At 36.5% G+C, this 24968-nt stretch overlaps 1 protein-coding gene across 3 annotated transcripts; it reads left to right on the top strand.

Annotated features, from left to right (window-relative positions):
- Positions 1-4797: 4797 nt before the first annotated feature.
- Positions 4798-21095, top strand: LOC144440929 (uncharacterized). 3 transcript variants are annotated; one of them, XM_078130395.1, is made up of 15 exons: positions 4798-5081; positions 5756-5903; positions 6201-6367; positions 8699-8956; positions 10501-10625; positions 11212-11278; positions 11514-11604; positions 12090-12220; positions 12769-12829; positions 13366-13657; positions 14255-14505; positions 15263-16937; positions 17575-17667; positions 18998-19064; positions 20575-21095. In XM_078130395.1, the coding sequence occupies exons 1-15, from the start codon at positions 4914-4916 to the stop codon at positions 20704-20706; spliced, it is 3726 nt and encodes a 1241-aa protein (XP_077986521.1). In that variant the 5' UTR covers positions 4798-4913; the 3' UTR covers positions 20707-21095. The 3 variants fall into 3 exon arrangements, with proteins under 3 accessions (XP_077986521.1, XP_077986522.1, XP_077986523.1); XM_078130396.1 differs by having other exon boundaries at positions 18998-19159; positions 20575-20714; XM_078130397.1 differs by lacking the exons at positions 4798-5081; positions 5756-5903; positions 6201-6367 and adding an exon at positions 7378-7447.
- Positions 21096-24968: the final 3873 nt, after the last annotated feature.

The following is a 24968-nucleotide window of genomic DNA, read 5'->3' as shown; positions in this document are numbered from 1 at the left end:
TAAAAGTTGTGTTATGTAAAGTCAAATCTAGCATGGGGAACTTTATGCTTTACCAAAATATATTTTGATGTACATTCATAACTTTAAGCTGTAACTAGAAAGACAAGAGAGCACACAGCCCATTCATTCCTTTGTTCATTCATTCATTCACTCACACACTCATTCACTTATTTACTCGCTCATTTATTCATTCACTCATTTATTTATTAATTAAACTTTTCATTCATTCATTCATTCATTCATTCATTACTTGATTGATTGATTGATTGATTGATTGATTGATTCACTTACACATACATTTGTATGTTGCTTTCATTTTAATATCAAAATTAATTTTGAATCCATGTGAAATCAGAAAATACTGTTTTCATTAAAAGTAATATTCCACGTGGAGTGAGATTCTCTCTCATGAAATTGTTTATGTGTAGTTAGTTTTAGTATATTACACTAAAGAATGATTGAAATGTGAATTGAGTGCATGGAGATTATCTCATACGATTTTATGTGGTCCATTTAACAAATAAATCTCATTGTTATGCATGAATGTATCGACCAGCTGACTGACATCTATTTTAGTTTAAATACACTATAATGTACACAGGTTGTATGGCCTTATGTAATACGAGGTATTGTAGCTAAATAAAAGATACATAGACTGAATATGTACATTCATATTTTACTATTCATGCCAGATATAGTATTGTGATGATATTTTATAAGGTTAGTTTCAAAAGTTATTATGCATACATGTACATCAAAATATATAAAAAAATATGTGTACAATGTTTACATCATCTAACCATAAATCTGGTGTGTGATTTGTAATCAAATTGAAGAAAGGTAAAAAATATATGATGGAATGAATTTGAAAATATGAATTTGACTTAAACTTAAATAAAGCTACACGTAGTATTTGATAATTACATGTATCAGTGCAAAATCACTATCAGCTGTCACAGTTACATGTAGTCTGAAAACATAGTCCAGCCGTTGGTCTGCTTTACATAATCACTATTAAACTACATGTGAGAGAGTATATTGTTAGTTTAAAGTGGAAGGAAGTAGCCCAAGACCCCTGATGCAAGTGTATACCTGTAGTGGCATTTAGTGATTTACATGTACTCATTACATGTACATGTAGTTCTGACATTGCATTTTGTTTGTGCCAACTTAACATTTAGCCTTTGAAGTACTTCTATTTGAGTTACTTGATAAGCCCCGGGCCCTTGTCTTCATCCAAACAAACCCAATGCTAGAGTTGTGATTTCTAATGTATAATATGCTGCAAGCAAATTAGTTGTCCAGGGTTTCTATTTACATATGGTATGTACTGTACCACTGTGATTACAGTCACAGTTGTAATGGAACATTGATTGATTTCAAGTCAGGAGTTGATAACAAATACAGTGTACATACATGTACATGTAATACAGTACAAGTTGCAAGATGCAGCTGTCTTGAATGTGGTGAACGAAAGATACTGTTAAATCAGGCATTTGTTAATTTTGAAGGTGAATGTTATTACATCAGAGGTTGTGAAGTGTATTTGAAATTAATACAATGTACATTTGATTTGTATTTAATTAAGGAATCCATTGCAATACTACTGTACTGTGGTACACTTCTAGATGCTAAGTACCCATGACAGCTGGAGCAAATCACTATCAAAAACCCAAATCATACAATGTAGAAAATCCGTAAATTACTACATGTACAAATGTAGGACAATGTACAATGTATATACATGTACATGTACATGTATACTGTAGACCCAATCCATTGCAATACTGCTGGGGTACAAATCTACAATGTAGGCTTCTAGGTGCTACATGGAAGTACTTATGATAGCTGGAGTAAATCCTAATTCATAGAAAATCCACAGTAAATTACATTTGTACTACATACATGTATACCCAAGTATTATATCATGTAGTATACACTGTACATTTTGTACTGTAATACTAATCCATTCCAATACTGCTTGGTTATACTTCTAGGCTTCTAGGTACTACATGTAAATACTCATGAGAGCTGGAGCAAAAATCACCAAAATCCCACGTAATAGTCACTATGTACAAATAAATGCATCTCTAGATTGTCTTATTTTTTCTTTTTGAACTTTGGAAGCAGATCCTTAATAGTCATATCTTTCTTTCTTATTCCAGACTAAGCGATGCTTTAAGATGCCCAAGAGAAAACCACACCATAACCAAGTGAATATAAAATATAGGTAGTAAACAAATAAAGAACTACATAGACATCTCTTCCCAGTCCAACCTAAGATATCACCATGGCAGACAAAGATGGGACAGGCACCGATGGACAACCAGTCAGCACTAAGTCTAAGATAAATCCGGATGAATTCAAAACCATCAAGAAAGTACCTATACCAGGTTAGTATATACTGTATAGAGTTTTCCTTCAGGTTCTAGACCTTTGAGAAGAGGAGATGGTTTGAAAGCATCAGTATTTTTGTTAGAAGGTTTGGAACCCCTACAGCAGGATTGCAATGGGTAAAAATAGTGATGGATTTTAAATACAAGTTGACTGTTCAACGATGTTGGTGTGAAACCTTCAATAAAGTTCAGAATCTGTAGTTTGGGAACTCATGTACATTTTATCAACATTTTACTGTATACTGACTGTCTTTACAGAAAACTGTGATATTGATAGAATTAATCAAAATCAACATTAGTTAACCCTCTTTCTCCCAAGGGGATAACAAGTAATTACTAGTCGGGAGAAAGAAGGTTACTTTTACACACAGAAAAATGAGATGATAGCTGTAGTACATGTACATGTATTTTCTTTTTGGGAATGTGAAACTTTCATTTCAAATGAGACAGTGCTAAGTTTTCTGTGAAAATTGAAATACCATAACATGTCCCCATAATCATTGCCAAAAATCATCATGGAATTCCATTATTTGACTCGTATTCCTTTCCTGTTGTCATGTTTCAGAACATATGCAAAGTTTGTCCCAGAGTTCTGTCAACGAAGACCTGGATAATCTCCTCGCCTACTCCCCACAAGGACTTGTAGATAGTGATGATTCACACCCATTCCAGGAAGAACCCAGTCTGGATTTAAGTGACTTTGATGGTGCCAAGGACTTAGAAGAGTTAGATTTCATTGATGAAGATGACATAAAACTCAAACCAGCTGCTCACGTTGTGGACAATTTAGATGCTTACGGCTACGGCCCAAATCAACCTACTCTGTCGTTACTAGAATTTGAAAGTCTAGAGAAACAGGTGAATACAGAAGATATTAGTCATGGCGACGGGAGTCAAAAATCACCCAGGGATCAAGATTTGGCGAATTATTTACGAGAACAAGGTGTGATGTATGAGGACGACTTTGAAGATACGTCTAGTAACACCAATTTGAAAGATCAAGGCGTTATTGGTTCTGACTCCGATGATGAGGGAACCATTCAAGGGGATCTACATGATCAAGGTGTCTTGCAGGATGATGAGTTTGATGACCGCGGACTCTTACAGAGTAGTCTTAGCAATGAGAATGTGGTTGACGAGGACGAATTTGATGAGTACGGTGTCATGAAAGAACCGGGACAAACACGCACCTACGACAAAGTCGGGGAAAGTAATGCAAGTTCTTCCAATCAGGATGCGAGTGTAGATATGATGAAATATTTTGAAAAGACGCCGAAGGAACAAATTGATCATAGACCTTTGTCACTTAGTCAGGACACATACAGCTCTGATATTGTGGATATTGATGTAAAACACCTAGATCAAACTGTACAAGAGGACTCCTCACAAAGTCTACTTCCGGAAAGTTCTCCGGATTCAACAAACCTTAGTGGGAATTTTGGCGCCTCGTTTAGTGATGAGCATCAAAAAGACTATGATACAAAGGGTAAAAATACATCACAGAGCAGCCTGGAATCTAGCATCATCACAAAGCAAACTTTCCCGGAATATTCTTCCATTGCTGATGTGACTAAAGAAGAAGATGGGAGATCGCCGGAAGAGGGAAACAATTCAGACCTGAATAACACGTCAGATACTGTTATCAACCTGTCAGATATAATGGGAAACACTCCACCAAAGAAAGATACAAGTCCAAAAACTGATGCAAAGAATGAAGAAGGAATGGGAGCTGTCGGTGATTCTACACCAAAGTCTGACTTGAAAGGGAAATCCGCCGATGGGATTGGGTCGCCGACGAAGAAATCAACACCAAAAAGTGAAAAAATTGTTGATTACGATGAAATTCCTGTGTCAGGAAGAATCACACCGCAAAAGACAGGGCGACTTACACCTGGTAAAACAGGAAGGGTTACTCCTTTATCTGGCCGAACAACACCCCTCAAGTCTGGCCGGACGACTCCTGGTAATGGAAGAACCACTCCTGGTAATGGGAGAACTACTCCTGGCAATGGGAGAACCACTCCTGGTAATGGAAGAAACACTCCTGGTAATGGGAGAACCACTCCTGGTAATGGAAGGGCTTCCCCTGTAAAAGCAACAGGTGGAAGGAAAACTCCTTCAAAAGGGGGTAGAGAAACTCCTTCAAAAGGGGGTAGAGAAACTCCTTCAAAAGGGGGTAGAGAAACTCCTACAAATAAGTCAACCAAACCACCCAAGTCTGGAAGGGTCACTCCTGGTGCTAAAACTGAAAGCTCAGGTAGGACTACTCCAGTGAAGAAGAGGGGTGAATCTCCCAGCCGAATTCCAGTCCGGAGGGGCTCATTTTCTGGCAGGTCTACCCCAGTAAATCAAGACAAAAACCAAAAACAGTATCATAGTGATGAAGAAGAGGCAGAGGATAGAGAGAGAACAAGTCGTGTCAGTAGCGCAAGGTCAAGGGTGACCAGTGAATCACCGATTTCATCCCAAAATGACAATTTCGGTGAATCGTCTATATGTAGCACAGACTGGGAAAATATGTCAGACCATTCAAAACAAGACTTGACGGCACGACTACGTCAAGAGTCGTCGTCAAGGAAACAGGCAGATGAACTTATAGATCAACTACAGCAAGACTACGATGATTTGTTACAGAAATATGCACTTGCTGAGGTGACCATAGACTCTCTTCGACTTGGTGCAAAGGTAGGTACATATTAAAGTAAAGTTCAAATTAGCCAGCTCACGCAATGACGTCATACCCGGGCCACTTCTGGCTTCTTGGTCATGTAGGATGGACAAGCGATGGTGTTTACAAGTAGTGCAATACAAACCTAGGAGTCATGCATGCTCACTCGCACAAGCTCAGGTTTCAAAAGACCCCCCCCATGTACATGTACGTGTACACGTAGCAATAGTAAGTAATAGTGGTAGTGGTAAGATTTATTTAAAAACATAATAGCCAGGAAACAACAGTAAGTAAGTTTATTTCCACCTGGACTCTGTTATCACTCAAAAAAAAACTTATGGTATATACCGATTAAAAGAAGAGGAAAAACAAATGAGGTAGCAAAGCTCAACAAAACAGGACAATGAAAACAACAATTCAAGAGTTCTTGTTGGTAGAATAAGTCCAGGAGGTTTTGGCACATGTTCTTCATGTGGACTTGAAACCATGATGACTCCTCCGTAAACTCAGTGACTCCCTTTAGGCATGAGATTAGTAGTAGGCTGTTTTTTCAATGCGTGTGTAAACAGAGCTAGTATCATGAGACGCCAAAGCAAGTTCATTTGTCTGAAGGAAGTACGTTCTAGTCCTGTTAACACACATGTGTCAAATCAAAGACTTAATCACTGTATTTTGCCATTTACTACTACAGATAAACTTGGAATCCAGTGCACCTCAGCCAGGTCAGAGCACCACAGGGACGGTATCCAAAGCCCAACAACCTCAGACCATATCTATGGGTCAAATGGGACATGCCAGACTTAGTCCTGCTCCACAGCAAGCTATGATGTCAGATACAGGTAGGAACTAACTTACTTCATTATCCTAAATGATTGACAGTGTAATTCTTTGTCAACTAAATCTGAATCTTCTCATAACAATCCATTTAATGGGCAAAACAAAAATATCTCAAAAAGAATGGTGCTCCTGATCTTAAAGTTTTATTATCAGTGGAGAGTTCAATGTTGACTTACATGTACATTTTGTGGTGAAACAAACCTAGTAAATCTATGCATACTTTACACCAAACAAAACTTTCAAACAGTGAAGAAAAACAGATGAATGTTGACACTGTTTTATAACTTGTTGACTTGTAGCAGGAAGAGGGGATCCACTAAGTACAAGTATTACTACAGTTAATAGTATTGGAAGTACCAAGACACCTGGTGACATGGATGAAATTGACCCGGTTCTAGCTGCCGTTACTAGTGCTGACAGTATGGCCATGGGGTTACGTTTTCAAGCCAAGAGTCTTGAAGAACATGTAAGTTATCTGAAATCGTTGTACATCTAATGATAGCAATTTCAAACCAAGAGTCTTGATGAAAATGTGAGCTTTGAGATTATTGTGTTTAGATCATATGTCAAAATTGTAAACAACTGCCTGTTGAGGTTTGCCAATTTTTGAAGGCTGCCCTCCTGTGGCACAAATTTTAAATCTTTTGTTTTTAAGATTTGCTCATTATGGCTCATGTATTGTCTTTTTCATTAGATATTAGTCTAGATATAAAAGCTCAACAATCTTGTAATCCCTATTTCAAAATTTCTTTCTTGAGCTATTTCTTTCTTGAGCTTTATGCAGGAGTCAATGTTTACTCCGTAGCTATATGTATTTCTCCTCCACTGTCAAGAGTAAAACTAAATTTTCAGAGCTGTAGTCATGAGCTTGATAATGATAATAATAACAGTATATAGTATATACTGTATTAATCCAAATCAAATTTGCCACTTATGCAGCACCCAAGTGCTCTAGTTTTGAAGGAGGCAGAAACCAAAGTACGTAGGGGAAATCAGGTATTTTTTGATAGAATCAAACTAAGCATCACCCTTTGTACAAATCTTGGAAATTTTTAGTCAAACCTAGCCGACTCTGAACAGGTTTGAACCCTGACTGCAGTGGTAAGAGGCATGTGATCTATGCAGCTTAGCCTGAGCCTCTGACAACCAACTTTCATTCCATACATGTATGTAAATGCCAGTGTTATAGGTAGAATTACCCCAAAAGTAATACAAAATCACAGTTTTTACAGTCTCGCACACTTCGTTTTAATGCTATGGTGTATGCCCTAAAGACAGCAAATTATGGGTATTGTGCCAAGTAAGTGTTCAATATTGATCTGGCCTACTCTAGTAGCTTATTTGCATATCAATGAGTCTGTTGCTAGCATGCTACCCCTGTAAGACATTTGGACTCTGAACTGACTGCTCAAGTTACAACTGTGTGCCTGGGTATAATGCAAATAGTCTTTACATACTGAAACACACTGTGAGAAACTTGCTGTAATGCTGCGGTGTTTGACAGTTCGACTGTTTGATCAGGTCTTTGCTCCTGCTCAGGCTGCATGTAAGTTTTAATGTCAATTTCATGGCCTGTTGGTTTCTGTCAGGTGTCTTGTACCATTCTGTTTTAATGTCTTTGTAGAATGACCCAGTATTGAATGTATGGTGTGTACAACACAGTATAGTGAAATGTTGGGTCCATTGTCGGTCATTGCGTTTCTTTCTCTACATGACACCATTGTATTTCAGAGCTAGTGTCTTTTACTTTACAAATCAGCATTTTTTGGCTCAGTCTGAAATATGCTTAGAAATAAATTGTATAAATTGAATTAATTTCATGAGGTTAAATTTTTCATCTGAAATAATTAACGACCAACTCGTGAAAGTGAGATTATTGGAATTTTTATTTCTGAAAAATAGCCAACTTTCTGGATAAATAAATATGGAGTCAGGTAAATGTACGTTTGAGAGTCCACTAGAAGCATACCACCTTTGTTAAATAACTGTTTTGTTCAGTTCAGACAGTATACAGACATTCCTGTCACTTGGTTCTGTATTCAATTCATCAGCTATACAATGGTATGTCCTTAAAGTCCTCATTGTGACAGTCAGAGCAAAACAATGCAACTGAAATATTTGCCTGTTTTTGTGAAGGTTTAGGGTCTCACAAATTTGAACGAATATGTATAGCAATAACATGGGCTTATTGCATGCTGGTATGGGGGTCGGGTGGGGGTGGGAGGTCGGTGCTGTGTTGTTTTCATTTTGTATGACAATCTGCCTGAACTTATAATACTATTCCTGAGTTCATTCACTTATAGTTAGTGAATTGTTTACACAATTCAGTGTGATAACTTGTATGAGGTTCAGGCTTGAAACACCAGTTTTTCTGAAAAAAATATTGGATAGTAAACATACTAATACTAATACTAAAGGCATCCTGAATACTCAAGGGTTCTTTATTCCATTTTATGTTAAAGTTCTGAAATGAAAATTCATTTTCTGTTTAAAATTCAAAATTCAAGATTTTTTTTTTACCACATTAACATATTTTATGTTAATGGTTTAACTTCATATTGCACCAAAACTTAATTAGTTTACCAAAGCTTTTGCCAGGTATCCACCATGGCTTTGTCAGTGTTTTCTGAAGTCACGACGCATGTGTGACGTCAGACAATTGTCCCAAATTCTCGGAAGTTGGTAACATCCGCCATATATTTTATAGTATTGACTCAGTTCCTTTGATAAGGACTTACAAATGTAGCTGTACAATATTACATGTAACTTGATACAAGTATCTTTACTTTCTCAACAGATGGAAACATTTCAAAAATTGATGACAGAGAGCCACCTTTCTCAAGAAGATGAGAAACAGTTGTTTGACCGTTTAAAGGCCCAACATGAACAGTTAGAAAGAGACTATTTACAAGCCAAAGAAGAACAAAATACCATCAGAAGGAGAAACAATTTAATCTCAGATACCAATGAGGAAGGTTTTGATCCCGATAAAGAGATAGAGGGTGAAATATTCCAACTTGGTATGAAATTGGAAGATATACAAGAAAAAATACAGGTATGGCTCATGTATGTAATTCAGTATTACAGTTGCTGTCAAGTTGTATGCATTCAGACAGAAAATGTAGGATTTATACCCTGGTTGTTCTATGTCATGACAACTTGCATCTAATAGGTTCTGCAGGACTCAAAATGTATTATTTCCCAAATTTTTCCGTACACTTACAGATGTAATATTATATTAGACCCCGATATTTTTTTCAGTTCAACTGAAAAATATTCATGACTTCTGAAAAGGGTTTCATCACTACTTAATACTGACTCGTAGTGACAAGGCCCCCTAGGTCACTTTATTTTCCCCCCATGCTAAATGTCAATATGGGAATCCATATTTTAGAGTAACAGGCCAACTTAAATTGATGTACATTAGTAGGTTGAAGTTTGAGAGGTATTCTCAGTAATTTTAGTTTTTGCACAAAATACAACTCGTGTGTTTACTGTTTGAAAAATGATAGATTTGCCAATAGCATGTGATAATAACTTGAATTGGTAGAATAATGTAAGCAAACAAGAATGACTGCACGTAAAACCCAAAGATTGATAGTTTTTTTTCAGTTTTTGAATTCATTGTAAGACATGTCAGAGGGAGTGTTATAAGAATGATTGATGACGATTTTGGTTGCCGTGCACAAAAGGGTCATTGATGGTTATACTTAAATAGAGGTTAGTACTACTGTGGGGGAGATCTAGAATGATAAGAAAGCCTCAAAATGTTGGTACAAGATTAAAATTAACATTTAAGATAAGTTTATATCTGTACATGTATGTATGACCATGCTCCTAGCAACATGTAAGTGTAGTCTACACTGTTCTGTTTTCTAAATGAAACCCTTGTTTGATACTGATGTAAAAAAATTGTTGTACTTATGCATATTGTATCCTAATGGTTCTATTTCCAGAATTTGATATGTACCTCAGTTTGTTCTCTAATTTGTACATATGAATCCAACTTCATGAATATAGCCTCAGTTACCCACACTCGTGTCATTCAGGGGCTCTTGCCTTTATGGCTACCAACCCCAGAGATTCCGGGGAAATAGTAAACAAAATATGTGATTTTTGCTGCTACATGTTGTATTTGTTAAGATGCCCAAGTCACTGCCAAGAATACAGACCAGAGTGTAATCTTTGGCAATTCAATCTCTTGTGCTGAATGTTTGACGGTTTTTGAGCAAGAGTAGTTACAAGTACCTATTAATTTCAAGTATAATTTTACTAACTCAGTCTATGGTTATATTCCTGTTTGTATACCCTAACTACAAGTACACCTCAGCAACAAGGGTCTGGGTAATTGACACTACATAATTAGTACTTTTTGTAGTTAGCAATTCAATTTAGCTGAAATCATCTCATGCTAGGGCAGTTTTTTGAAAACAAATTAAGGAACCTGGAACAAGACAAAATTACAATGTGATTATGATTATTAATCTATACAGCAAACTGGTACAATACTAACCCCCACCCCACTCCTCCCCCTCAAAAAACCCTCAAAAACAAAAAAAGAAGTCTTTTAATATTTGGTATGTGATCTTGTTATTTCAGGATTCATTAAGAAGTCAACCATCTGATATAATAGGAAAGAATGACGCCCTCCTTGCCTCAGTAGACCCAGAGTTAGGCAGAAGAAAACAGTTTTTAACACAGCAATACAATGGACTGCTTGACAGGTATGTTAACACAGCAATACAATGGACTGCTTGACAGGTATGTTAACATCACATTACAATGGACTGCTTGATAGATATGTTAACATCACAAAACAAGAAAACAGGGAAAATTTAGGTGGGCATTCTTTTGGAGTGCTTCTATGATATATGGTCAAGGCGTAACTCTTAATTCCTGCAGCAAAAGGGTGATAAACACATAACCCTACTTGCTACAGTAAAAGGGTGATAAACACATAACCCTACTTGCTACAGTAAAAGGGTGATACACACATAACCCTACTTGCTACAGTAAAAGGGTGATAAACACATGACCCTACTTACTACAGTAAAAGGGTGATAAACACACAACCCTTCTTGCTATGCAGTAAAAGGGTGATAAACACATAGTTTAGGACATGGTTTTTGTGTTATATTGAGAAATATTTCAACATTGAGAAGAAATTGTAGTTTAGGATTACTTGTATTTTATGAACATGTTATGTGATGAAATGGATTCAGTAATATTTCTTTAGAAAATGAACTCTTTTTGTTTGTTAGATATTTCTATTTGATATTGAAATCTAATTTAAAATGTTTGTTTGTGTAGGTATGAACAGTTGAAACACATGGACTATACACCAGAAAGAGACCAGGAAATAGAGGAGTTAATGCAGGTAGGTTGACTTGGACCAGGTGTATAATTTCTACTGAGTTCTAACTCTTCATCTTATTGATTTCAAACTCTACTGTAGGTTCCATTGTAGTAACAAAAACAGGTTCAGGTCCTATGACTTTAAGATTTGATAGTATTGCAAATTTCTTGTCTGTGAACATATGGTATGGATTAATTATCACAGCAATTTTATGATGATTTCTGTAAAACAAAATTGTTTTTTATTTGTGTTGCAGGAACTACGAAATCTTCACAATGAGAACCCGGACATTTTTGGTCATGAACTACCAGACCAAATTGAGCAGGATCAGGCATATAGCTATACAGGTAAGATCTCTATATATAATTAGTTGAAGATAGGGTAGTAATATTTTGTCCTGCACAGGTAGTGTGATGTAGTGCAATGCAATATAATGCAATGCATTGTAGTGTGGTGTGACGTGATGTGAGGGAGGGTGAGATAGGGCGAAGTGAGGTGCGGTGATACATTGCGATGTGGAGTGGGGTGTGGAGGGGCAATGTGAGGCAAGACGAGGTGAGGTTTGAATGTATCAGTTTATTCAGATGTGCCATACAGATATTGAATCAAATTACTAATCAACCAATAGGCTCATGTACATTTTGTACCAAAGAGTAGAAAAGAAGGATAGTAAATCATAGAAATGTAAAAGAATATAAGTCTGTTGTAGGGCAAACAAGATTTTTAAATCACCACTTACGTTGTGTCGTTTGTCTTCATCATCCAGGGTCTGAACCCATCTTTGTACCCAAATTACCACTTACAATATATTTCTGTGTCTTTTCCCATACAGGCTCTGGAGTTTTACCAGACAGGTTTTTCAGTGCCAGTAACCCATCTCTGTACACAGGACATGAAGACTCCACCCTGTACTCACCAACCTCTGTTCCTGGCATGCTATCACAAGGAGACCCACATTATCAGGTAAGAAATGAACTCCCCATAGGGAACTTGGAAACCTGCCATCTTGAATGATGCATCATGGGAAATACAATATCATTACATAGGTGAACACAAATCTCTGTTGTGAAGCATTCACATTTTTAATAACCACAAATATTCTAGTTTTTAGGTCACCCTGATATTTGCAAGAGGGCTGTCATGATCACGCTAGATTAGGTATTATTATTATTATTATTATTACATAAAAATCATCCTCTATAGTCCTTTGCATCTAAACATTTTCATTCTAGATATTTTTGCAAAGTATCGTAATATATCATTTCTGTGTAAGTTCTGCAGTGAAGCTGAAATAACTAAATCAATTGAGAGGTCTGTATGTCGTAAGATGCATCATGTTGTTCAGTTTTTTTCAGGCTTCTTTAAAGCAGTGAGTGCTTGCTGATAGGGTTGTACAAGTATGCCACAGCATATTTTACATACTATATACAAATGAAGTGGTTATGTTTACTTGAATGCATATTTCTTGCCTATGCCATGATGATGTATTTACCTTTCTGTTTGTTTTTTAGAGCTCAGACAGTTTACAGGGATCACCTGATTCTACACCTGAAATGGAGAGAAGAGCCAGCAGTAAGTATTATAGCAGACAAGTGTAAAACAATATAGAATGTCTACTGTATATTGTAATAGAATAGTGGAATAGGACTGTCCCAGTATTTGCTCAATATCAAATTTCAAAATGGTAAATATGACCATCAGAATTCCTCTCCGTATGTTGGAGTCAAGCAATAACGGGAATATGTGTGTGTGTGTGGGGGGGGGGGGGGGGGGCATTGAGACTTAAAAAAGAATTCTAAAAAACCTGTTGGAATGTTTTTACAAATATACAAGATACAGATTTGAATGAGAGAATGTATATCAAATATGAGATAAATCTGACCCTTTGAATTGTGTGTTGTGGCTCTACCACTAGAGGGAGCTATTCGTGTATTGGTCTATTAAATTTGGATGAATTGATGCTTATCAATTGCAGTAAATTTGATCCTATAAATTGTAGGTCATGGAAGAGGGTGCTGTTCATGGAAAGCTCTGTTACATATGGAAGTAATACTTTGAGTACTTCTTTTAGAGATTACAAGTACTGATTTTAGCAATCCTCTCTACAGGTGGCTATGGTCCCAGTCATTTACAAAGATGGTCAGGTCAAGCCTCTCCCAGTCCATCATCCTCCCCAGAAATGGTGCGTAAATCACAGCAGTCGTTGAGGCCAGGTGACAGCGGACGATCAACTCCCAGCTTAGCTAGACACAGTCAGGCCACACAAGGGGAGGGTCAGAAGTATCCTGGACAGAGACCAATGGAAGGAGATGTTGATAGTGGATTTGTTGGCTCTGAGGGCAGTAGATACAGTAACCAAAGTAGCGTACTAGGTGGATATGGTAGACTAGGAAAAGATAGGTGAGTGAAATGAGATATGTTTTTGTCACTTTGTCCATTTTTTTGCACAATGTTACTTGCTGTACCACTGACTTTAGCACACTCAACACTATCCTTGCAAAAGTCCTCTATACAACTGAGATGCTACAAAACTCTATGCTGATTCAGAGAGATGACTAGATATTGTATGAAGGAGAAAGTCAGAAATCATTCAGTGAAGTTTATTTTTAAGGAGACATGAGGGTTACAGAGTATTTTCCTATTGTTTCAGAGCTATCACTTAAAAGTTCTTCTAGCCAATTGTTTATCATAATTCAGAATGACCGTTTGACCAGTTACTTCAGAGCTTTCAGCAAAAAATCGAACATGTTACTGAAAAGCTTGTTCTATTATATTGTTGACTAAGTGAGTGAATTCTGTCACAAAAAATGCAAAACAGACATTTTTTGAATGCTCTAATTTACATAATGTATTACTATAGGTGCGCGTGAGAATAAGTTGACTTTCTTATTCTATTTTGGTCCTCTAGCATGAGGTAATATACTATTACATGACTGTTCACTGGTCCAAGAATTTAAAATTCCTGCAATAATGATAATTTATCTGTCTTTGTTTCAGGCCATCCTATCTGTACTCCAACCCTTCACCAATCAGTCAACGTCCATCATCAGTCTACAGCCAGCAGTCATCAGCATCAACTGTACGGGGTCAAAGGCCATCGGTGACATCACAGTCTCATAGATGGACTGAAAGTGAGGATGATATGAGTTTCACTAATGGCAGATCAGTTCAGTCTTACGATACATATGCTGGATCATCAAAGAGGGCAACACCAGTCAAGACAAGGAAATCTCCTGCTAGCAGTGTTGGTAAGTATAAATGCACTACAGTTGAAACTTTCCAGAATGTTCAATGTTTTTGCTAAGGGCAATAAGTAGGTAAAATCTACCGGAGTTCCCATGTCATTTTACCTGGTTCCCAAACAAAGACTCTATGGGGAAACACTGCCAATCTTACCCCCTTTCTCCCTTTCTGTTGCTGGGGTTCTCCAACCTTAGCAAAAACACTGTTGTTAATATGCCACTTGGTGCATGGTGTTGGAAATTCTGTGTAAATGTCAGAGTGTTTATGTCCTTTTTTTATGTTTTGTCAAAGTTGAAATGTTTGGTTTATCCAAAATTCTCGACGTACAAATAAACAAATACCAATAACAATGAACTTTTATATGTTCATGTAAAGATGTTTTAATCCTGGATCCAAAGATGACAATTTGTATTTTTACTATCTGTATACATCCTGCAGTAATTGAGTACAAAAAGCGACAGCTGTAGTTGATATGTCCTAAATGAGGCACTGTCAGTATTATCACTTCCATCAGTATTCGATGGTAAAAGGGAACAACTGTACCCTACTACATGTATCTCAAGAAATGATTTGTATCTCCAATGTTTACTTCTCAGATTAGATTACTATACTTTCATTTAGTCAATATGGTGACAGTTAGGTTTGTATTATGTTACAGAACACTAAGGTAATGAACTTGGCTGAAATAAATTGGGTTTTAGTCAGTTACTGCAAGTCTGATTCTAAAAACTTGTTAACTGTACAATGATTTCTTGGTTACAGACACTGTACGGCAGCGACGACCTCTCTCTGGCAGGTCCAGAGAAAGCAACGCCTCCACTAGACTTAACTACTACACCACGGAGGATGAAGAAACGAGACAAGATGCCCTCAAACAGAGAATACTGAGAGACAAAGAAGCTGAAAGATGGGCAGATTCTACAAACCAGCTTGATAAATTTGACACCGCATCCGTTGTATCTAGGAGCAGTGTCAAGAGTGAAGCTATCCGTGCCCTCCATGATGAGGTACAGAAATTGAAGAAGGAAATGGATGCAGCCAAACGTGTTGAAGACAGAGCGAAACATCCACCACTGCTCGAAGAAATGCAAGCTAAGGTGTACGAGATGCCGTCGTTTGAACGGCCAGTGTATGAAAGGGAGAGGGCTACTAGTACACCGTATGGTTTGAATAGATCTGGACAGGAGAGGGATAGCCCAGGATATGGTAGAACTCAGTCTATGCAAGATATTTCTAGAAATCAACAACCCACTTCACCAGAGCAGTCACGGTATAAAAAATCACCTCAGGGATATTCCAGACAGTTGTTTGGATCAGGACGAGACTTGGGACAGAGACCCGGTGTTGAGAATAGTAGACCTAAATATGATAGTCAGAGATTACGTTACCAGTCAGGTAGAAATATGCAAAACAAAGAACGTCCAGTTTACGGCACCGGTAGTTCCTCATATGATAGGGGACAGTCTATTTCTTCATATGATAGAGGACAGTCTGCTTCCTCGTACGATCGAGGACAGTCCACTTCCTCTTACGATCGAGGCCGATCTGGTAATGACAGAGGAAGAACAAACTATACTGGACAGAAAAATTCAGCTTCTCGTGCCAAACCAAGTCGCAGGGAAGAGATGCTGCGAGCTCTACGCAATGATGTGCAACACTTACGTGAACAGATCCTGAAAAAATATAATCCCAAGTATCGTCAGGGCATGACGTCAACACCGTATGCTGGAGTTCCTATGAGAGGTGATCCATACAGAGTTCCACGATCACCTTCACCTGTGAGGGCGTCCTCACCTATTCGACAGCAACAACCAAGAGCATATCCAAGTAGTAGTTACATAGATGAGATTCCTGATTATAATAGAAGTTACGGTGGCAGAGATCCATATTTGGGCAATAGTTATATGGATGAACGACCGTACACAGCACATGATAGTCCATACGTTGATGTTTATCGCAGTCCAGGCAGTCCAGTTGGTAGACCACTCAGTCCTAGACAGCGGTCAATGTCAATGCCATCATTTAATTTTACAACATCACCATGCCCACTGTGTGGCGGCACCGGTAGTCATGACCATGGCCAGTACACCTACCCAGACGATTATGGTAGAGAACAACAACAGCAGCCTCCACCCCAGGCATCGTTTGGTCCTCCACCCGGTACATACTCTCGACCTCAAACTCCGATGGCACCTCAGTTTGCTGCAGCTCCGATGCAACCTACATCACAGGTTGGTGGTGTTCGAATGGCTCAGTCTGTGCCTTCCATACCAACAGCAGTTGCTGCAACACCAGTATATCAAACGCAGCCACAAGCACCAACACCTGCGGGTTCTCAGTACATATTAACGCAACCGGCTGGTGGAGCTACGATACAGACTGCAGCCCAACCTTCACAACAAGGACCTATTCACATTATCAGTCGAACACCTGTCAGGTAATACTGTGTTCATTGGTATAAATTAGATAAGACAACAATTTAATATACAGACATTATAATATGTGTATGTGTAGTAGTTTCAGTTACCAAGACTCTCACTGTTGGGGGCTCTCACTTATATGGCTACCACCACCTGGAAAGTCAGGGAAAATAGCATTCAAATTTTATGTAACTTCTGCTTTCGGTTAGCTTGCAAGACTCATGCAAATAAGGCTGTATAGATTGACATTCTAAAATTATATTCTTTGAAATTAGCAGATGTCTGTTGCTTTAGACTGTCAAGCATGTGACCCAGCGGCTCACCAATTGTCTGGGATTACACTTGGTATCCCGTTCCTGGCAGTGTGCTTTTATACAATGATGCATTTGTCCTAACCAAAGGCAGAAGTCAAATAAATTTGAATACTAATTTGAAAACTAAGGTTTGGGACATAATTGAGTTGACACGAATATAAAACCTGAGATAGGTATTTTAATGTTTGAAAATGTGGTGAGTCAAGTTAGTTATGTTTTGTAGATGAAGATTTATCATACAATGTAAAAGAACACTGTGATGTCCTCTTAAAAATATTGGAAATGTCGGATGCAAGATTTTTGTCTATAAATAATCTTTGGTGTGTGTTTTGCATTGTAGGCAATATAATAGCAAAACAAAGAAGGGAAAAGTGAAATATTATACTATGGATGATGGAGACACAGCAACAGAAGAAGAAATTATATACAGAAGGTAAGTTTGTATACTCTGTGTTATTATAGATGTGATGTTTTCAACAATGGCACAGATTTCTATATTTCAGGAAGTGTCTGAAAAAAGTTGTGGAAATTCTAATCACTCTGTGAAAGTCCATCAAAAAAATTTAGTTGACACATGGTTGTGTCTGGAATATGAAATGTATGAAATGATAACCTGCAAGATGTTGGGATAGTGGAAAGACTGGCATGGCACCCAGGACATACACTGCCATGATAGTGTATACTTGTACATTGGCATGTCGCTCTAAGGGTTACTTGTTACAGTGTGCTTGGATAGTGAAAGACTTACTTGGCAACAGGACACGCACTGGCATGGTTGTGTATGTATATATTGGCAAGGCAGTCTGAGGGTTAATAGTTACAGTGTGATAGGAGAGTGAAAAGACTTGCATGGCACCAGGACCTTCACTGCCATGATAGTGTATACACTAGTGTGGCAATCTAATAGTTACAGTGTGATAGGATAGTGAAAAGACTTGCATTGCACCAGGACCTTCACTGCCATGATAGTGTATACACTAGTGTGGCAATCTAATAGTTACAGTGTGTTGTGATAGTGAAAAGACTATCATGGCACCAGGACCTTCACTGTCACGATAGTGTATACACTAGTGTAGCAATCTAATAGTTACAGTGTGTTGTGATAGTGAAAAGACTTGCATTGCACCAGGACCTTCACTGTCATGATAGTGTATACACTAGTGTAGCAATCTAATAGTTACAGTGTGATAGGATAGTGAAAAGACTTTCATGGCACCAGGACCTTCACTGTCATGATAGTGTAGACACTGGTGTGGCAATCTAATAGTTACAGTGTGGTAGGATAGTGAAAAGACTTGCATGGCACACGGACCTTCACTGTCATGATAGTGTAGACACTAGTGTAGCAATCTAATAGTTAGAGTGTGATAGGATAGTGAAAAGACTTTCATGGCACCAGGACCTTCACTGTCATGATAGTGTATACACTAGTGTGGCAATCTAATAGTTACAGTGTGATAGGACAGTGAAAAGACTTGCATTGCACCAGGACCTTCACTGTCACGATAGTGTATACACTAGTGTGGCAATCTAATAGTTACAGTGTGATAGGATAGTGAAAAGACTTGCATTGCACCAGGACCTTCACTGTCATGATAGTGTAGACACTAGTGTGGCAATCTAATAGTTACAGTGTGCTTGGACAGTGAAAAGACTTGCATTGCAACAGAACACTCACTGTCACGATAGTGCATTCACTATTGTAGCATTCTATGGATAAATATAGAACAGATATAATGTATTTGGCAATCATTTCATTGTAGAACAAGTCCTCGGCGGGAAAATAGAAGACGGACACGCAGCAGTCACGATGAAGATCGTTCTGCTAAGGTATGTTACATGACGTTGATCTTGGATAAAGCAAAGCATGCTGCCTACGTCAAGTGAAACCCTGCTGTTATCCTTCCTGTTAAATGTCATTAGCTGTGAGTTTATGTACAATTTGTTTTTGTTTTCTTTTGTAGTGAGTAGTTGTGGTTCTTTCTGATTTTATTTCGTGTTGGTGTACTTTGTGTTATTTTTGAAATTTTAGTTTTACCAGCACACACCAAGTCGTGTCAGTACTTACTAACATATAGATAATACTGAAATAATTTGTTTGTTGGAACTTATTGAAAGGCAAAAAATTACGTCTTCACTGAGAAGAAATTACAAAATTTATATTTTAAAAGAACAAGCCAAAATTCAAACTTCACAATGAGTAGTACCATTTGCTTCAAAAGTCTATGTAATTGTCTTTCCGGTGAATTCTATCGGTAGTTTTAAATTCTAGTTGTAAATGGACCACTGAAAAAGTTTCTCAATTTCCCATATTGAATACCATGTTGTTGTTTTTTGCGAACAACTTTAATTCAGTTTCACCAATAGTTTCCCTTTTGCTCATAATTGATAAATGTCAGGAAGATAATTAATTTCACGTTGTGTAAAACCAATACTTCATTGCTAAATGATCCTGTATAATAATTTTGATGTACATATCTAAATGTGTTCAAAAATGTCTGCCATGTTGGTACAGATAATAGCCCCCTCAGTGGCAAAACATAGAAACATCATGGTGTAGTAACTATTCATGCATGTGTACGTATGTCACGTAGAGGTCACTCTGTTAATGTCATTGTCACTTAATTGTCACTTCACCGTCACCATTACCACCTAACTCCTTCCCTTGCAGCTTTTGAAATCCAACTATTCCTTGCCTTTTCCCATATATATACTCGATGTTATGTGTTGTGTCAAAACTTTGATGTGAAAATATAACAAAGTTGGTACTTGCCAGTGGGTGATTACACAATGTAATATTTCTGTCTTAGAGTTCAATTTTGTACTGTTTTGTTGGCTGTTAATGTTTACATGTTAATGAACCAAAACTTATTTGATAATTTTGCAGTATTAGGCCAAAAAAAGAATTGTTTCTGGTCTGAGTCAGGACATTTTGTCTACAAAAGTGGTGCAATGATGCAAATTAAAAAAAGAAATGAATTTTTTAAAAATCTTTATTTTTTTATTTCCAACAAACCTGTCACAATCTACTATTTATGGCAGTTACTGTTCTTTTTATTTAGTACTTTAGAGTAAGTTTGTATGTGGTGCAGATGTCATTTGCTTGTTCATGATTGGCTCTGCAGTTGACTTCACTGAAGTAGGGAGGGTTATTTTTGTGTTTCCCCGTGGATCTGCAGACTGCATGGGCTGGACAAACACAAAAAAAAAGACTGACGCTATGGTATTTAAGTGATGTACATGCTGACCAGAAACAAATCTTTTTCTTTCTTTTTTGGCCTTAGATGTATGTGTCTCGTAAATCAGAATTGAAACTTACCTCTAGACATTTTGCTTTTAGATTCAAACAATTAGGCTGGGGTTGTCATTGGAAGATGCAGTAAGAACAGCTCAAGATCTGAAAAGAAAGTCCCGAAGAATGCTGTCTACTGTTCGTACAGATGTCATTCAAGCTGAAATGTACGGTGATTAGGTCATACAGAAGAGAATAAAAATATATAAAAAAACAAGAGTTTAGAGGAGTTGAACCACTGGGGGTGCTAGTAAAAATAAGAATAGTACAAGTCTATGGAAAAAAGAGAATGCCATCTTCTTTACACGCTGATGTCATTCAATATGATGTAGATAATAAAAACAAAACGTTTATAGGAGCTGGTCTAATGAGGGCGCTGTTTATACAATTTGATGTTTGGCGGACTAATTTTAGTGGTCCTAAACCTGACTCCTGACTGCAGAACATCAAAGTTTTTGTTTAATGGTTATTTTTATGTATGTATGTTGTAGCATTTATTTTCCATACAATTATTATTTCATGTTTTTTATGTTTATTTTCAAGTTGGTAGTGTGAACACACATCATTGATTTACAGTATAAAGTTCATTGTCAATTATTTACAATTTGAAATTGTAGCAATAAATCTGAAGATGTGTGGGAGGGATTGCACAGAGAAATTATTATGAAATTTGACAAATATGATATTTCTTTACCATGTTCCAAAAAAAAGGACACATTTATACAATACCAAATAAATAACTGCGTTACATTTTCTTACATTGCACAGTTTAGACACACAACCTTGATAAAATACTTGTCTGACTAGTTATGAATTTGTCTCACAAGTCTGACCTTTGACCTTGTAGTGTGACCTTTGACCCTGTGCCTTTCTATTTGTACACACATACACCCATGCATATGAACTCCAATTTCTCAGGAAATTTCAGTGTCTTCATATTCTCAGAAAAACAGTATTTATTCCGTAAATAGGTGCCTTGTTGACAAAAGATTATTTTTCAGACGAAAGCTTCCATGTTTGAAAGTTTTTCCAATTTGATATCATTGTTTCACCTTGCGTAGATTTAATATGTATATGCTGATATTTACTGCTTGTTATTTTGGTTTATCACACATTTTGACAACTTTACGCAGTGGAAGTAAATCTGAAGTTTCTATATTTATTTTGTTCTGTAAAATTTTATAATTTTTCAAAAATTCACAGTGAACACTACTGTGTTGAAAGTTATTCAACAAAGTAGATTACATGAAAAGTCATTTTTTTTTATGTTTTGATTTTAATTTCTATGATAACTTGATGTCAAGTCCAACTTTATTTGAACATGACAAGTGAGTAATGACCGTTTCTCATTAAGGGGGCAAACTATGACATCACCATGCTAATTATCTCAATTTATTAATTAATCCATCCATGATAAGTATGCCTTTAATCTATAATTTAAGTCAGGAGTGAAAATTATTACAACAAAAACAAATAATTTTGATGTATAGATGTAAAAAAATGATTAGATGTATAGTGTATGCTGATGTGAGAAAGTAATTTCATCAAAGTTTTTATGTTCTTTTCAGTATGCTTTTTATTTATAACTGCAAAAAATTTCATATGTAGGAGAGAAGTTTGTTTTATTTAGTGTTTTATGAAAATCTGTATATATGTAAATGTTTTGAAATATTAACCAATCATAAAATTGTATAAATAATGCTGAGTTAGGGGGCATTAATGAACATAAAATTTGCTGAATAGCCCACCAATCAAAATCCTTCATGACACAAAATATTAGGCAAGCTAAGTGGTCTTAATTCAAGCTAACCAATCAGTATTCATATTACAAATTGTAACTGGGGTTTGATAAAAGTGTTCCTTACAATGATTTACAAGAAAGAATACACAATAAATATAAGTGTGCAGAATGATTAATTTTTTTTTCAAGTATATTTTATGAAAAAAGTAGGCACCTTTGTAACAAAGCCGATGTTTTTTTTCTTCATATTTCTTGCCTTAAAGGAAAAAGAACTTTCAGTGTAGAAGTTCTTAAAATAGTAAAGGTATATATGTGTTTGAATGTTTGTTTTTACGTATGGTAATTATAAAATGAAAATTAAAGGTATATGTATGAGAGTGATACACAAACTAAACTAACAGTTATTTTTGTCAAACTAACAGCACTTTGCATCTGGCAGGGAAAACAATAGCTTTTTAAGAATATTTTTCTTGCGCAGGTTTTTTATTTGGACAAACGCATGCTTTATCCATGTGAACCTTCCATTGTATGAAACCTTGATTTTTATATAAATGTCTTTTATGAATGCTACATTTCAAAACAGAGTACATGATTTAGAGAATAAAGTAATGTCATCTTTGTGTGTGTACGTGGTATGATGAATGGGACAGTGAAAATGAGTGGGAAATTATCAATTGATGTCCCAAAAAACTTCCAGAATAACGTTTGAGTGGAAAATGTTGGTATGTTCATTCATTTTGTGTATGTGTGCTTATTGATGAAAACACAGTACTAGGAATGAGCCTGATTAATGAAATAAGTAAAACTGAATTGACGAATGGTTTCTTGCACAGGTGTATATTTCTTGTTTGCTATTCTGTAAAACAAAATGATTCCATAGTCATTTATTTTTTATACTAATACGGCAGACAATCAAGGTCTGTGGTTGTGATTAACAGAAATTGAAACCTTTCAATGAGTTAAGGAGTCCAATTTGTTAATTTTCAACTCCAGTAGGGAGTCAAGACCCCTTAACTCTGCTTCCAATTTTGGGACTCTTTTAATTAATTGAAACATTTTTGCGAGCTGATTTCATAGCCATATTTTGATTCATCTAGGGAGTCAATACCCCTTAACTTTGTCTTGTTTTAGGACTCCTTAGGTCAATAGATTTAAGTTTTTTTGGTTTTATGATTTTATGAGATTTAAATACATGTATATTTCCATGACAGCAAGATTAAAACGCTGTTCTGATGGTATTTGGATAGATGATGTAATTGAAAGCAACTTTGTACAAATTTTGAGTATTCTTTCTTTATCTGTACATGACTATAATATATATTGGACATTCTAAATAAACAAACACTATTTAATCAAAAATACAATTTTTACTTCTTTCTTTTATTTAGCCCCAATGGCAACCACAAAGAGTGGGCGGCTCATACATTGGGTTCTGCCTATGTATCCGTGTGTGTGTGTGTGTGTGTGTGTGTGTGTGTGTGTATAGTTTCTCAATTGTTGAATGACTATGTCACTTTCTCTGAATATCTATCTACTTGCCTAATTTCACACCTTTTTCTTTGCAGTATAAACTATTGTTTGGTTATTGCTATGGGTACAGTCACGGATATATTTCTTAAATATTTATCAACATATCTACCCATCCCAGTTTTTATCTTTGCAGTATACATCATCTGTTGCTATGGGCGTGGTTTTGTAAAAGTCATGTTTTTTTTATCTTTTTCTGGTTGCTATCATGTTTTCCTGGAAATACACATTAAAAATATACCGTCAGTTTCTAAGCTACAATGTCATCATGATAGCCTGGTTGCTTCTAATTCACTTTCTTAGCTGTGACATCCTAAAAGAAGTGTCACTTCTTGTATAAACTTTTCAATATTTACTATACAGTGAAAAAGGCCAATGTTTATAATGTCAATGTGGAAGCATTTAGTTTACACATGGCAGATTGTTGTAGAAAAGGGACATGGCTGTCTTTGGTAGAAAACCTGCTCTCAAAGGTAATTTGTGAGTCAAAAACTACATAAAATGTGTAAAAACAGTTTGGCAGGAACAATAGATTGTTTACATCATGATCTGTGGTCTTGCTTTTGTTGTCTCACTGTAATGCTATCAACAGTGAATGAAAACATAAAAACAAGAGATTAGAGGAGTTGACCCACTGGTGGCGCTAGTAACAATAAGAATTACGAGAAATAGAACAGTATAACTTTACTATCTCACTGTTTGTAATGCTATCAATGGTGAATGATTAATTTAGTCACACCTCCCCAATCGCAGTTATCAGCATACCTGTTTGTAGAGATTTGCATAATATTAGCATATATGTAAATTATGTTTAACTTTTTCTCATCTCAATCAGGGTACATTTACATAATGACTTAATTTGAATATAGTCAATTAGGCTGACATACGTTATCACTCCCCATTGCAACCAATCAGTTTGAGCATACCATTTTCAAACACCATTAATTGTTTGCTTTGATATCATAACAAATGGTTAGTGAGAGAGACAGCCTAGTCTGTAAGGTACGCCGTGATGGGGCGCCCTCACACATTGGCCAACTGGTGAGGATGAAACGTCACATATTATCTTACAGCCTAGAGACAGCCAAGCAAAAACACAGATCACGATGTAAAGAGACTAAAGGAACAAAAAATTCAACCATAAAAATATTACACACATAATGTGATGTGTATC

The sequence above is a fragment of the Glandiceps talaboti genome, chromosome 10 (assembly GCF_964340395.1).
Source record: "Glandiceps talaboti chromosome 10, keGlaTala1.1, whole genome shotgun sequence".
In the NCBI taxonomy this organism is placed as follows: Eukaryota; Metazoa; Hemichordata; class Enteropneusta; family Spengelidae; genus Glandiceps; species Glandiceps talaboti.
Note: the sequence above shows the minus strand (reverse complement) of the source record. Positions and strands in the feature narration are given on the sequence as shown.

What these genes read in the sequence shown, in the direction of transcription:
- LOC144440929 (XM_078130395.1), top strand. Translation starts at nt 4,914, where the DNA reads ATGTCAGACCATTCAAAACAAGACTTGACGGCACGACTACGTCAAGAG. An exon ending in ATCAGTCGAACACCTGTCAG is followed by an intron (nt 16,938 to 17,574) that starts GTAATACTGTGT and finishes TTTGCATTGTAG; the next exon opens with GCAATATAATAGCAAAACAA. An exon ending in GAAGAAATTATATACAGAAG is followed by an intron (nt 17,668 to 18,997) that starts GTAAGTTTGTAT and finishes ATTTCATTGTAG; the next exon opens with AACAAGTCCTCGGCGGGAAA.